This window comes from Piliocolobus tephrosceles, chromosome 1 (assembly GCF_002776525.5).
Source record: "Piliocolobus tephrosceles isolate RC106 chromosome 1, ASM277652v3, whole genome shotgun sequence".
In the NCBI taxonomy this organism is placed as follows: domain Eukaryota; kingdom Metazoa; phylum Chordata; class Mammalia; order Primates; family Cercopithecidae; genus Piliocolobus; species Piliocolobus tephrosceles.
In genome coordinates this window covers 84800434-84816141 of record NC_045434.1, presented here as the reverse complement: position 1 = coordinate 84816141, position 15708 = coordinate 84800434, and the positions used below count along the sequence as shown (strand labels likewise).

Below are 15708 nucleotides of genomic sequence, written 5' to 3'. Positions count from 1 at the left end.
TGTCAGGCTGCACCAGGCGGGAGACTCTGTCCCACTCCAGACTCATCTGCCCTCCCCCAGACCACCCTCGTACCTTTGTCCAGCACAGGCCCGAAGATGGCCAGGCTGTCATGGACAGTGGTGCAGTTCCACCGGCGGCCGCGGAACTGGTGCTGGCACTCCTGGATGCCAATCTTGATGCCCTCAGCCACGCTGGGCATGATCTCCACGTAGTTCCTGCAGAAGCGGAGCTGCTTGGGGACCAGGCCTGGGATGCTGGCGCACAGGATGGGCTGTGAGCCCAGGGAGGAATACTGTGGCCCGACAGCCAGCGACCTGCAGAGGGCAAGACCCGGCCGTGAGTGTGGGGCTGGGACAGCGACACAGATGAGCAGGCTACAGACCCTTTGCTCTGGGGCCTCAAGTGCATTCGGGGTCGGGGGGTGGGCGAGACACAGCTTCCACCATGAAGGAAATCTGATTTCTTATTTTGCAAGTAAGATAATTTTTACTTAAATTTCCAATTAAAGATTCTCTATGGCCTCTAAAATAATGTTCATAAACCATGCCTTCTAATTGTTTTTTTTTTTTTTTTTTTTGGGACAGGATCACACTTTGTTGCCCAGGCTGGAGTGCAGTGGTGTGATCATGGTTCACTGCAGCCTCCAGATTAGCTGGGACTACAGGCACACACCACCACAGCCAGCTAATTTTTATTTTTACATTTTGTAGAGACAAGGACCTGCTATGTTGCCCAGGCTGGTCCCAAACTCCTGGCCTCAAGTGACCTCCTGCTAGAGCCTCCCAAAGTGCTGGGATTACAGGCATGAGCCACCTTGTCCAGCTCTTAAGCCTGTATGTTATACATGAAGTGCTTGACACAATGCTGTGTGCGGAATAAATACTCAGTGCTGGCTATTTAATTTTTTCTAGATGTTTTGATATCATCTATGTGTTTTTCTGTATGTTTTATCTGGAAATCTGATTTTACAAGGCCAGGAACCTGACGTGCCCTACCCCCAATACTCAGCTCAGAATCCAAGTTGCCCAGATCTGTAATAGGACATGATGCAGCCCTGCATTCCTGCTCAGTATAACTGCCTGGGCCTCGTTCATACCAGGTTGACCTGGAGCCCACTGGGGTACTGAGGGCTAGAACCTGAGAATTCAGGCCGGGTACTGGGTCAGGTGGGGACTGCCCAGAGGAGGGATGCCTTTGACTTTAGGATTGGAGAAGGAGACCTGGTTTCTGGGATGTAGGCGTGACCTAGCACAGAAATCACTGTGGAACTCAGACCCATCCTGCCAGTCCGCAGGCCCGCTTTTGGCTATGTACCCCTAGATGTAAACACGTGTCCACAGTGAGATGTGTTCAGGAATCTTCCCAGGCCTTTGAGCCTGAGAGCAGGAACTTGGACGCCACCCAAGCATCCGTCAATAGGAGAGTGAATAAACAAATGAAAGCCGCCTCTAGGGTGCCACCCTGCTCAGAAAACCAAAGGCATGGGCTCCCGTGAGCACGTGGGGAGGAGGGGCTCAACCATGAGATGTTCCTGGGGCCCTCTGCATCCCACAATCTGAACTCAAGACCAGGCAACACTCATCCGTGGGAGAGTCAGCACCGTGGCGACCTTACTCCTCGTTTTCTAGGTCCCAACAGCTCCCAGGCTGTGCTCTGCTTTGGCAAAAGGCATTCGACATCTGTGTCTTTTAAATTAATGTAATTAAGTTTAAAATTAATTAAAATACAAGAAATGTAAAACTCAGCCCTTCAGTGGCACCAGCCATGCTTCATGTGTGGCTGTGGCTACCCTGAATGGGACAGTTAGATAAGTAATGTGCCTGTCATCAGGGAAGCTCTGCCGGGCCAGCCTGGCTGAAGTGCTCTATGTTTAACTGGTATGTTGGTTACATGAGTGCTTCACATCAGAACGAATTGAGCCATGCACTTAGGGTCTTCCATTTTGCTGTACAAAATACACCTCAATTTAAAGAAATCACCAGGTCCTTTTGGGCACTGGTGGAGGTGGGTGGAGAGAGAGTTCCTCATGCTTATGACCATCTGTCGATGTGTCTACTGGATCCAACCAGTCTGGCCTCTAGACCGGACTCCCAGCATTCAGGGTCCCCAGTATGTCTACCCTCTGGAGATCTGGCCTCCCTCTCCCTGGTCACCTTTCCTCCTGTCTGGCCCCCATTTGAGTGCATAACCTCACGCCAGACCCCATGGGCATCCCCAGGCCACCACCCAAGCCTGCACCCCTGTGGTCTGTCCTTGCACAGTCGGCTCCCTTGTTCACTCCTTTATCCATTCACTATACGCAGGTACCCTGCCCCGGGTGTCCCTGCACACCCCCTCCACCGTTTTGTAGATCCCAGCACTCCCAGGAAGGCCAGCCCTGATGCAGGCTGGGAAGAGAGGCCTCTGGACAGGAGAAGGTGGGTTGAACCAGGCCAGGGAGGTGACCACAGGGGCTGGACTCATGGTTTTCAAACCATGTACCTCAGAGCACCCAGGAACCCCAGCAGAGGGGCCTTGAGGTGCCCATGTAGGGTAAGGCTGGGAGACCAACTGTCTGCTTCGCCCAGGACTGCAGGGGCTTCCTTTTTTTGTTTGTTTGTTTTGAGATGGAGTCTCACTCTGTTGCCCAGGCTGGTGCAGTGGTGTGATCTCGGCTCACTGCAACCTCCCCCTCCTGGCTCAAGCGATTCTCCTGCCTCAGCCTCCCGAGTAGCTGAGGTTACAGGTGTGCACCACCACACCTGGCTAAGTTTTGTATTTTTAGTAGAGACAGGGTTTTGCCATGTTGGCCAGGCTGGTCTCAAACTCCTGACCTCAGGTGATCCACCCGCCTTGGCATCCCAAAGTGCTGGGATTACAGGCAAGAGGCTTCCATTTTTAAGCCAGGGTGAGGTGAGGTGGCTGCCCCAGGTGAGGTGCCTCCATTCCGTGAACCCAGATGCTTCCCCTTCACCCATTCTATGGCGAGACTCCGTGTGGGATGTTACTTGCAAAACATCCAGCACTGGTTCAGGACGTGCCTGCTACAGTGTTTGGGACAGAGCAGACTGACGTAAGCATAAAAAGATAAGACAGATAGATAGAGAATGGAGAGGGTGGTGCGTGTGAGATAAAGCAGGCTGACTTCAGCGTGAGCTGTGGACACACAAGGCTTTGATGTCCAAAGGCTGCATCTTTTCCAGATGTTTGAAAATTTTCCTAATGGAATGTTGTAGGGGACAAACATTTGAGTGTCATGGCTGGGGCCTGGGAGTGTGCCTGAGAAGGGCTGGGTACCTAGGCTCCAGGGCCAGCCTGGCTTACAGCCAGGGAAGTGAGCAAGAGGTGTCCGAAAGAAGGAAAAACTTGAGTAGTTGAATGTCCTTGTTTACTTGGAGACTTAGAATGAGGAGAAACAAAGGAATCCACTTAGAGCTCGCTGCTTACAAAACAGGGACTGCCCTGGGGGATGTGGCCATTTCCAAGGTGCATCCCTTCTCTAAGGCTAGCTGCTGGATTCATTTTGGGGGCTGTCACTCTGCCCACCTCCAGAACACTATGACCAGCATGGAGCCAGGGTTCTCTGGGCTCTCAGGCTCGGGGCTGGGAGGGGTGGCCTTTTCCCCAGTCTCTAGGGAAAGCAGAGAGGGGGGACTCCCAAGTCTGAAGGCTCCATTCTCAGGGTGCTGAGTCAGCCAGCTCTGTGCCCCTCTCACCCTCCTCCTGGGTGGGCCCTGGCCCACCATCTTCCTGAGTATGGCCAGGGTGCAGGTGGCCAGCTGCCATCCCAGAGGTGGCTCCAGCATCCCTGGCCTCTAACAGCCCTGATGGGTCCCCTCCCTTGACGGGCCCTTGTGGTTTGGGGTCAGGATGGGCTTCTCCTGCCTCCTGTGGACCAGAGGGCCCCTCTAGTTCCTTGAGTTTCTTCCTGAGAGATTTCTCCTTCTGACAGCTCCAGGCCACCAGAAGGCCTGGGCCACATAGATCCTGCCTGAGGAGGGTGGAAAGCTGGCAGGCAGAGGGGGAGCTCCTGTGGGGCCAGGAAACAGTGCAGAGGAGGGCCCAGGAGGCTCACTGGGCCGCCAGATTTTGGTTGGGCCTTGAAGGATCAGTTGGGTCATTAAACAGAAAATCAAAAATAAGGCTGGGCACGGTGGCTCATGCTTGTAATCTCAGCACTTTAGAAGGCTGAGGCAGGTGGATTGCTTGAGGCCACGAGTTCAAGACCAATCTGGGCAACATAGCAAGACCCCATCTCTACAAAAATACAAAAGTTAGCTGGGTGCAGTGGCACACACCTGTAGTCCCAGCTGCCTGGGAGGCTGAGGTGGAAGAATCACTTGAGCCCAGGAGGACAAGGCTACAGTGAGCTCTGATTACACCAGACTGGGTGATAGAGTGAGGCCCTGTCTCTAAAAAAAAATAAAAAATCTAAATTGCACAGGCACTATCCCTTCCCCAGCCCCCAAACCTCCTAGGATCCAAATTTCTAATCCAAGGAGAATGCAGATGCCTGGAATCCATCAGTGCTTGAGAAACCATGACCTGTAACTTCCTCCTCCCACACCCTGTGGGCCAGGCTTGCCTGGGACAAGGGACAGACAGGCCTGTCTCAGGGTCTCGCCAGGGAGTATTGGCTGCAGTGAGTGGGGGAGGGGCTCTGCAAACAGAGAGTGAATGAGAACCCAGTCTTCGAGATGGTGTGTCCCCAGGGTCCTGTTCTCAGCACAAGTTCTCAGGATGCATCAGATACGATGCAACTCGGACTCCCGGATCCGACCTTGGAATATGAAAAGGACGCTCATGCCCAAACTGGGGAGGTCAGTCTACGTAGTTTTTGTAGAGACAGGATCTTGCAGCACTGGGAGGTAGCAGATACTCCCTCTCCCTTTCCTGCTTATGCTGGCATTTCCTGACCACCTCTGAGTTCCAACACCTAAGCTTCTCAGACCCAGAGAAGAAGAAGGATCTGAGGGCCAGGCTGCCACCTCCGGCATCTTGCTAGGCAAGCTCCAGGGACCTGAGCCACCGCTGTCTCCACCAGACTATCGACATGGCCTTTATTATTTGTAAAATTGTATTAATTTACTTTTTTAGAGATGAGGTCTTGCTCTGTCATCCAGGCTGAGGGCTCACTGCAGCCTTGACCTCCAGGGTTCAAGGGATTCTCCCATCTTAGCCTCAGCCTTCCAAGTAGTTGGAACCACAGGCCTGTGCCATGATGCCTGGCTAACTTCTGTATTTTTTGTAGAGATGGCGTCTTTCTGTGTTGCCCAGGCTGGTCTTGAACTCCTGGACTCAAACTGTCCTCCCGCCTTGGCCTTCCAAAATGCTGAAATTACAGGTGTGAACCACCACGCCCGGCCACTGTGGTCTTTAGAGAGCTAGTCCCTCCTCTTCCCTCCTCCTGCGGCCTCTCCACCTTTCCAGCACTCTTGTCGCTGAAAGGGAGTCTTGCTGAAGCTGGTTGTTTCTCCCTTCCACTACCCAGCATTGCTCCTGTTACTACCACCACCCAGCCCTTTACCTGGCCTCCACCTGCTGGGCAGAGCTCACTGGTGACCTGACCACAGGTTCTAGTCATGTGGCTCCCCAAAACCCACATGACCTGCATAGGTGGCACTAGGACCTCCCAGAGCAGCAAGCCAAGGCTCAGGGAATGGAGCTTTGCCACAGCCATGGGGCTAATACAGCAGAACAGGGCTTCCCGCATGCTGGCCTCCAGGGGCCGCTGCTTTCTAAGATCCTATAATGCCCTTCAAATGTGTTGATGTAGTTTGGATGTGTGTCCTCTCTAAATCTCATGTTGAAATGTGAACCCCAGTGTTGGAGGTGGGGCCTAGTGGGTCCCACCCATTTAAGTCTCAGAGGCAGATCACTCGTGAATGGCATGGTGCCCTCCCTGCGGTAATGAGGGAGTTCTCCCTCTATGAGTTCATGCAGGAGCTGGTTGTTAGAAGGAGCCTGGCACCCTCCCCTGCTCCCTCTCCCATGTGTGACACACGTGCCCCCCCTTTGCCTTCCACCATGAGTGGAAGTTCCCTGAGGCCTCAGCAGAAGTAGATGCTGGCGCCATGCTTGTACAGCCTGCAGAACCCTAAGCCAATTAAACCTTTTTTCTTTCTAGTCTCAGGCATTCCTTTATAGCAATGCAGAATGGACCAGTACATGTATGAAACCCCAGTCCCTGCAAAATAACATTTACAAATGAATCAGAGATAAATGGCGCAAGTCACACAGAGCCTGGACAGCCTCCTTGCAGCTGATGACCCAAGACATCATAGGGCTTCCTGTCCCCAATGCAGCCCCCTTTCCACCCCAGGAGGCTACCCAGGGGGACATGGGTGGTGGCCCTAACTGTTGCATCTGCAGCTTTGGGATTGTTGGAACCTCAGTTTCCCCAGTGAACTGGGTGGTCATGGTTCAGAGCAGGTTCCTCTAAAGGGTGGCCCCAGAAGCATGAGTGCCATGGGGAACATGTGCTGGGTTCACCCAGGCTGCCTCTGGCTTGGATATTCTAAGGCTAACGGGGAAACTTCTACGGCTTCCTTGAGTCTAAACTTGCTCCATGGCCATGTCTGTCTTCACGAGGACTCTGAAAGTCCTTGGGGGCTCCCTTGGGCCGAGGCTCTGGGGAGTCAATCTTGCTGATAATCACCCTGGGGGGTCAGGGACCTACCTCCACCCCAAAAAAGGGTCCCCCAAAAGAGCAAGGTAGTAGCAGACTCTTAAAGCATGTGGGGGGATGGAAAGGGGCAACATCAGGTGCCCAGAAGGTGACAGGCACGGACAGACCCTGAGCACTGGCTGTCAGTCCGTGGCTCCTGCCTGCTCATGGCCTTGGGCGGAGCAGCCACGAGTGGCCACTGTCCTGCCTGGTGCCCTAAGACAAGCGTGGCCCCAGCCAGAAGTCCGGGCCAGGAGCTCCCACTTGGGCTTCTGGGGCTTCTGATGAATTCTCCAATCTCTCCTTCAACCTCTACCATGCTTTGTAGGCAGGCAAACAAGTGTCTGGTCAGGGATGAAGGGTCCTTGCTGAGGGTCACTCACACAAAGAACCATAGGTAAGCACTTGGAAGGCGTGAGAGGGAGGGAGGGGGCGGTGATCTTGTCATCCATCACTCCCTACTCACTTCCTGGATGCCATCGATCTGGATCGCAGTGAGGTCTGGGCCCTGCCTCAGGGTGGTGGGAACAGCAGGGGCAGGAAGGCTGGGCCCAATCCCCGGGGAGAGACTGAGGCCAGCCTGCCCTCCCTGACCCCATGCCCTGCACCCCGAGCCTGTGATTCACTGGATGAGGAATTCATTCCCTTTCCCCTCTCACTGCCAACACCACAGTGTCCCAGGAAGAGTCCATGTTTCCCACGTCCAGCCGCCACACAGCTGAGTGGCTGGAATTCTAACTGCCCAACTGGATGGGACACCAGATATCCCTCTGGCCGTGCAAAATCGGTGTCCCAAGGGAATGTGCCCCTGCTCTTCCAATATCTCCAGCCTCTCTTGCTCTGTCCCCTTTCCCTGGAATCCTAGCTCTGGAGTGAATGGCAGAGCTGGGATAGCAGATCGCAGATCACAGCACTCCAGCACCACAAGGCCTACTGGAACCATCGTGTGATCATCCAGAAGGCCCCAGAAACGGAGATGATGCTTAGTGAGTTTTCAAAAACGGAACATAAACTGTTTCTATTCTTAGAAAAACAAAAAGTTGAAAAAGTTGATAAGATCACAGACTTGTCTTTCCTTCCAGATTTTCACAAATGCTGTTAGGTTCTTTTTTTTTCCCCCTCCCCCAATAATAGTTTGTTTTGAAGGGGAGGCTGTCATATTCACTCAGAACACACACAAATGTAGTTTTGTAAAATGGCCCCAGTACCTAGACCCACGGCTCCTGCCTGTGGCCAAAGTCACAGCAGCCATGCCTGCAGCCCGCAAGCACTAATGGTTTTTCTTCCTCACTCCCTCACTTCTGTCCAAAGGCCAGGCAGCTTGCCAGGGGTACGACAGAGACGCTGGCTGTGACATGCAGGGGAGGAAGGAGGCTGGCCCAGGACCACAAGGCAGGCAGTAGGCCAGCCCAGTCCAGGCCATGCTGGCCTCTCCGGCTTGGTTTGGTCCCATGAGCAATTTCCCATCTTATGTGGTGGCACTGGAGGTGCTACCTAATCCCTACGGACAGAGGCTCAGGGCAAAGCGTGGAGGCCTTCTCGCAGCCACACAGCTGTGGGGATCCTGTGTGGCCATCATATCCAGCTTCCACTATTCCAGTGCAAGTCCTTCTGAGGCTGGCAGGCTCTTAGGTTTCTCAAGTCCAGGCCTGGTGTCTTTCAGCAGTAAAATTTAGCAAACTCAGAGCACCCATGTACCAGGAGCACGGCTCTGTGCTTGCATGTTTGCTGGGGGTGTGGGGACCTCACAGTAATGCTCCACCCAGGTGTGTGGATAGGAGGCCTGGAAGGCAGGCATGGGCTTCAACTGGGCCCTGTTACTCATTTGTTTGTTTGCTCTTTCTCTCTTTCCCCTCCGGGGCCTCAGTTTCCCCATCTGTCAAAAGAGGTTATGGACCCCTCTCCTACCTGAAGCTCTGAGAGAGGAGGGGAGCAGTGCATGGAATGGGGGCACTGCTCTCAGGCCCTGCTGCCCTGCTGGATGTCATTTCAGGCTCCTCCTGGCCTGAGAGGGACCCAGTGCACCCCACTCGCGGGCCTGCCAGGGCTGCCCCTCCAGGATGCAATTTGTGCCCTGAGGCCAGCTGGCCGCCTCCTGGGACCCCTCTGGCTCCAGCACAGCTGCAACACAGGCAGATATGGAGGACCAGGGCAGGTGCGTGTCTCTGCCATGGAGGGTCCTGCTTGGGCCGGTGGGCTTCCCCTCTGTGGGGCCTCTGGAGCAAACATCCTGTTCCAAATCTTTGTCTTCTTAAGATCAGGGCCACTCCATGGGCAGGGATAAGGTTTCCTTCCTCAGACCTGAAGCTCGGAGTGTTTGCCTGTTGGTGGATGACATCCCAGCTCACCCAGGCTGAGACTTCCCGAGGGCTGCCCGAGGGTGCCCACCTGCCTGGGAGACCCCTGAGGCTCTGGCTTCTCCTCACACCCAGTGGTGGAACTGGAGCTGCCTGGAAGACCACTCTTGGCAGCTCAAGCACCTTGTGAGCTGGCTAGGGTCCCCAGGATTTAGGGGCCTCAGGTCCCTCCTGGGTGTCGGCACCCCTTCCCAGTCCAGGCTGCCCAGCCCTGCCTGGAGCTCTCCCAACCCGCACCTCCTCCTGCCCGCCGGCCCAGCTGGGATTACTGACACATACTTTGAACGAGTCCCAGCAGGCACAGCGGCTCCTGTGCCCGCGGCCACGCACTTGCCAGTTTCCCTGGGCGGCAGCGGCACGTTTTGCCGGGGAAGGAATGTGGAAGCAGCAACGTGAGAGACACCTCCAGAGTGTCACCTGGGGAGGCCAGTAGGGAGGCCAAGGAAGAGGCCATGTGCCCCTCACCAGCCTCAGGGTTGTAACCAGTGAGGGGTGGGGTGGGGGATTGTCCAACATTAAAGTGCACAGCCTGGGCCATGAAGCAAGACTCCATCTCAACAAAAAATAAAAAACATTAGCCAGGCGTAGTGGCATGAGCCTGTAATCCCAGCTACTAACAAGGGGCCAAGATGGGAGGATTGCTGGGGCCCAGGAGGTTGAGACCAGCCTGGGCCACATGGTGAAATGAGTCTCTACAAAAAATACAAAAATTAGCTGGGCGTGGTGGTGCGTGCCTGTGGCCCCAGCTACTCAGGAGGCTGAGATGGGAGGATCGTTTGAGCCCATGAGGGTCGAGGCTGCAGGGAACCTAGATCACATCTCTGCACTCCAGCCTTGGTGACAGAGTGAGACCCTGTCTGTGGGGCTGTACAGGTCTCCTTTGTGAATGACATTGTTTTTCTTCAGCCTCGGTAGCTGCAGCTCAGCACTTTCCAGGTACCATTCGGGGCACTGGCTGTCATCCCTAGGGAGCCTTTTCTCTTCAGGAGCCAGAACCAGCCTCCTTGGCACCTGCAACCTCTGCCCCAGCCCCGCCCCTTGAGCCACACAGAGTTTAATCCTTCTTCCCCAACCAACTGCCTTCAGAGACATGAAGCAGGTCTTCTGAACAGAAACAGCAACGCAGTCCTTCAACTACTCGTAAAGGGGGCAAGTTAGAAGTCTCACGTTTCGGTCAAAAATCCAGTGGATGAGGGTTACAGGCAGTGGTCCACATTGAGAGACCTCCCCACCCCCATCACTCCAGGTGTGGCTTCAGGCTGGCTTTCTCAGACGAGAGTCCCAACAGAGGGATGCTGTTGGTTTGTTTTTAAATTTCCATTATTACAAAATCACAGAAATAGTTGCAGCACTGTCAATCCGCTACGATGTCACCAAATCCTTTTTAAATTCCCAATTTCTGTTCTGGTTTCTTCATGGACAGGTGGTCAAGCGTTCACATTTGTGCTCTGCACAGTAGGCCCCACGTTGAGAAGCCCCCACGGGGTCCCTCGATGGAGATGGCACGAGCCCTGTTGCCTGCATCTTGGGAGAGCTGCTGGACACCGGAGCTTCCCTCCTCACAGCACGGCAATGTACACAAGGGACCCAGTGGAAGAAGTGGCCACTGAGTGGTCACCACCCCTAACACTGGGCTGCTGTGACTGTATCTACTTATCCTGTTCCCCTGCTACAAAGGATTCCAGGAGGCTTATACGAAGCAAACATTGTTGGAACAAGCCTCTTGAGTCACAGGGGCAGCTGGCCTCAAGGGCCCAAGTCGGCCAGTGCCTGAGGTGCCAGCGCCAGGCAGGAGGAGCTTTTGCGCTCTGAAAGGGTGTGGTGGGTCCCTGTGGTGGCTATGGATCTGTGGCCACTCCTGACCGTCACCCTCAGGAGGGGTTTGTGTGTGGGCAGCTCTGAGGGGCAATGCCACCCCAGGGCCCTGAGATCCCACAGCTCTGGAAGGGCTGGCCTGATGACTCCACTCAACTCGTTTCATGAGTTTTATTTACTAGTGACTGCTGTCCTCAGTGCCAGAGGCAGAGACGAGAGACTGAAACTGCAAAAGACAGAGAGACAGAGGTGAAAAGAGATAGAGTGACAGAAACAGGCAGAGAGAGACAGACGGACAGAGTGAAAGAGGCAGAGACAGACACAAAGAGACAGAGACAGAGATGGGCAGAGACAGATACAGGGAAGAGACAGACAGACAGGGAGAGACTGAGAGACAAAGGTATGGAGACATGGAGGAACAGAGACAGGGAACAGAGAAACAGACAGAGAGACACAGACAGACGCAGGCGAAGGGGGAAGGAAGAAGGGGCTAGGGTGAGGCTGGGCCTGTGGAGGGAGTGCGCCAGTGGCAGGCTAATGTGGAGGCAGGGCAACTCCAGGAGTGGCACCCATCCCTCCTATCACAAGGCCCTTCCCATCTGAGCTTTTGGGTACCCTGGGCCATGTCCCTGCCCTGCCCGACTGGCCCCTCTCAGTCTCCGAAACACCCGTGCTGCAGCCACCTGCCCACACGCCGCACATGTCTGCCTGACCCATCATTCCAGCCGAGCTCCTTCCCTCCTGCACCCCTTCCTGGCTCCTGCCCCCTAAGCTGCCTCTTCACCTGACCAGTCTTCCAGTCAGGCTGTCTCCCCACCACAGTGAGGCCCATCAGGACTGAGGACACGGGGCGAGGTGCCTGGCGGTGGTGTGGTGCAGACACTGGCTGAGTAGGGCCTCCAGGGGTGCCAGCCCTCCAGCCCATGAAGGGCTGGGATGAGGGGCTGAGCTCTTGTGCCCCGGAGGTTGTTTGCAACCATGAGTGTGTAGGAGAGTGGGGGGCCTGAAAGTTTCTACATGTTCAGTGGAGGGCTGTGTGAGGTGCTCTATAAAAATGGAGGTCACGATGTGTTTCTGTCATATTGACAAGCTCGAGGTCCAGAGGGATGTGAGGGGCACCCTGGAGGGAGCATGAGTGAGGCTGTGGAGCAGGCCAGGGGCAGGAAAAAGGCTGAACACGGCCCACACCGCACTTCCCTGGGACAACCAGGGTGGCCATCTGCAGGCAGCCAGGCCTCTGTGCTCGGGAGCCCACAGTCCAGCAGGAGCTGGTGATGGCGGGCAGAAGGAACCGCCTGAGAGGGAGAGCAGGGCTGGGTGAGGGGTGGAGCTTGCTGTGCTCTGACAGGCAGCAGGGGTGGCTATGGCCAGGCCTGGCAGCAACTCCAGGTGGCTGGGAGGGTGTGGGTCCCAGGGGAGGGCCAGGACTGAGAATCGAAGCAGGAGGTGGCCATGGCGGGAGTGCCACAGCCCAGTCTGGTAAAGGCAGCAGAGGGACTTGAAAGATGAACAAAATCCAATTGCGAGCCCCAAAATGGGCTTGGACCCTGGGGAGGTGGTGGTGGGAGGCACAGGCCTACCTCTAGGGTCCTGGTGGGGTCCCTGGGGAGATGACAAGATGTCATTAACCCAGACACGGGAAGAAGAAGAAGGGAGAGGTGGTCAGAGTGCCCTGGAGTGTGGGCGTGCCCGGGGATTGTTCTCAGATGGGGCCACGGTCTCCTTGCAGCACAACTGCCCTGTCCTCTGTCTATGTGGGCTCTTCCATGAATTCTTGTTCCTGAGAACTCAGCTTAGAAGGGGTGTGCAGGGAGGTGGGGGTCACTAGGTTCCTAACGTCTGTGGCCTCATGGGACGCAGGTGGTCAGGTGCATAGGCCTTGGTTTGGTCTCCTGCCTGGCTCCTCTCTGTCACTGGATGAGCTCAGAATGGATGCCCCTGGATGTCTGTGCAGCTCTGAGCCATTCAGTGTTAGACCAGGCCCGTCTCTCTGCATTTCAGACCCGCTCAGCCTTGGGACTGCTGGCATCTGCTGCGTGGGTATAAGACACCTCTCGGCCCTGGGGAGGCAGGTGGCCCTTCACACTCTCACAGTGCTGCTGGCCACACAGGGACACCTTTGCCTCTCCCTCGGCCAACTTCAAAAGCCTAATTACCCTGATTTGGGCTGTTTCCTGGTTTGTTTCTCCAGGTGAGGAGATTCCCCTTCACTTTCACTTTCATGTGTGATGGTGGAGGGGGGAGAAGCAAGGGGCCAGCGGCTTCATGTTAGGGAGGGGCTGGGGGCACAGGTGAGGAGCTACAGAGAGGCCGCCCACCCCAGCCTGCTCTGCTCCACTGGGGCTCACCAGGAGCCCATCTGGCAGGGGCCAAGGTCCCTTCCTCCCCTGGTGATGCTTAATCTGGGGAGGATGCTAGGAGACAGGAGAAAGGAGGAGACGCTCTACTGGGTAGAAGACTCAGAGAAAGAGAGAGAATCTTCCCTGGCTATTAAACTGCAGGACACAAGTGGCGGCGGGGTCCAGCAGCAGGGGTCCTGCAGCGCTGTGTCCTTCTGTGAGTCTTCCTCCCTTTGCTGCCTGTGTGCTGCTCACGCCTGGAGGAAGGCATGTCCTTGCTCCAGCCCGAGCAGCCTGCTTAGGGGCAGAGAGGGGATCAAGAAGGGGGCAGACTTGTCTCCAGGAAGCCAGCCTCCCCCAAGGGGAGGCTGCTTCTCAGGAAGCAGAGAATCCCCAAGTGTGAGAACCCTACTGAGAACAAAGTGGGGGTGGGGATGGGGGAGGGGTCCTCACCACCCACCCCCCTCAGTGTCAGGTGGGGTTCTATGCCCCCCTTCCCTGTGTGGCCAAAGGACTGTCCTGCACTCTTGATGGGAGGGTGGGGAGGGTACAGGGACTTCACTTCTCTGCTCCTCCTGGCTCCCCTGCAGAATGCCTGACTTTCCTGGAGGGTGTCTCAGGGTCCATTCAGGGTAGAACACAGGGGGTCCAGGTGAAAGGGAGGTATACGTGCGTATGAGGTGGATGGGGACCGAGGCTAGGAACCCTCAGGGCCGACAGGACAAAGATCCCAGGGCGCAGGGTTGCCAGGAAGCTGGCGACATTTATGGGAAGGGCGCGGGGGCCAAGGCGCTTCCTTTTGCGCTCAGGAACGCGGCGGCGGGTTCTAATTAGAAGCCTGCCTGGTGCGTAAGCCGGCCGCCCTCAGGGCTCTCTCCGACAGACGCGCTGCCCCTGACTCCCTGCGGCCGTCTGGACGCGCGTCAGTATCCCAGCGCCCTAAGGCGCGCCCCGAGCATGGCCCTCAGGTGGGCCACTGGGCGCCGCAGGTGCCGCATAGGAAATGGGGCTCGCGGAAGTAGGGGTGCGCGGGGGTCCCCGAAGCGCGTCCCCGCGGCCTCGCGGCCTCTTCCAGGCCCGTCAGCTGCCTAGGGCTGCCCCTTCCCCACCCCCAACCCCCCCCCCAGCTGATCCTGGCCCGGCGCCTCTACCGCGGGAGCCCCCGCTCCTGAACCATCTCGAAGAGAAAAATTATTATCGGATTAGATGTACCTCGGCTCGCTGGGTCTCCCCCCTTCCCCTCAGCGTAATTATTATAATTCCAGGCTGCCGTCGGAGAATGATGGGGGGGGGGTGTGCACGCTTGTGGGGAGGCTTCTCTCCAACTGCAGGTCCTACCAGCGCTGCGCCTGGCCCTGAGCGCCCACATTCCTGCCACTTGTGTTCCCCAATCTTGGGCATCTCAGAGCGCCCTTAATTCGGAACTGGGGTGATCCTTGCTTGGTGAGGGCTCTGAAGGATCACAAGCCATGGCGAAAGTGTGGACCCCGTTCTCCCTCCCACAGGATATGTGCGGTGGAGGTGGGAGGCCTGAGAGAGACCTTTGGGGACCCTTCCTTTGGTTTATCTGCACTTCCATCGCCAGGCTGGGGAGGGTCTCACGGAACGCGCCTTTTCTGGCGTGGAGGGCGCAGCTAAGTGCTTTCTGATTGAGGGTCCTGGAGCCCCTCACACCTCGTGCTTAACTCACCCTTACCTCTTTCTACAGCAGCCCCTCCTCGCTAGGCGGACCCAGGCGAAGGGCTCGCAGAGAGGACCCCTGGAAACCCCCGCGCACGGACTGCGGCGGGGAGGCGCGCGGGGCCTGGGGCCAGCCCCCAGTGCGCCCCGCCGCCGGCTCTGCGCCACTCCCTGCCGGGTCCCAGCTTTCTTTACGTAACCACGCTGCTCCGAGCTGTTCAGTCTTGTCTCACCGACTTTGTTTTAAAACGTGTGTGTGTGTGTGTTTGTGTGTAAGATACGGTTTTTGAGGGAAGTCTCCGGCGAATTCCCTCTCGCTTGCCCTCTTCCCTCGCCTGTCCCCTGGCCTCGAGCTGCCTGTCCCCTCGGTGACCGTGCGTGCCGACCTTCTTTCAGCCTCTCCCCAGCCCACTGTTCGCCCTGTCCGACGCCAGGGGCAGCTAGGACCTCCGCAACCTCCCCCACTTCCCCGCTCGGGAATCAATGTCTCCGGAAGCTCCGCCACCCACGCGTCCCAGCGGCCTGAACAGGTCCAAAGTGGCCGTCAAGGAAAACCAACCGCCCGCGGCCCGCATGCGGGGCTGGAGCAGAAGGGAGCGGGCTCCGGCCACCGCGGAGTCCCTGCCCGAGGGGGCCGTCTGCTGCGGGCCCGGCGCACAGGGGCAGGGGCGAACGCGAGGAGGCTCACTCACCACCAGATCGGGTAGCTGCCCAGAGCCTGCTTCAGGCTGCAGAGGAGTAAGAAGTATCCGAGCGGGGCCATCGCCGCGCGAGAAGGCGCGGAGGGCCGGGAGTCCGCCCCGAGAGCGTGAGCGCCGGGGCGGGCACAGCCCTGGGAGCTGGCGCGGCGGCGTCGCTGGGCCCTCCTGC

The 15708-nt window shown here is 56.8% G+C and overlaps 1 protein-coding gene across 1 annotated transcript in view; it reads right to left on the bottom strand.

The window, feature by feature from the left end:
* WNT3A (Wnt family member 3A) overlaps positions 1 to 15702 on the bottom strand; it is a 54331-nt gene extending 38629 nt beyond the window's left edge. Inside the window, exons 1-2 of the mRNA XM_023203528.1 lie at positions 15531 to 15702; positions 74 to 315 (exon numbers count right to left, since the gene is read on the bottom strand). Coding sequence (XP_023059296.1) covers positions 74 to 315; positions 15531 to 15601 — 313 coding nt within the window. The 5' untranslated portion in view covers positions 15602 to 15702. The remainder of the gene's footprint in view (positions 1 to 73; positions 316 to 15530) is intronic.
* Positions 15703 to 15708: the final 6 nt, after the last annotated feature.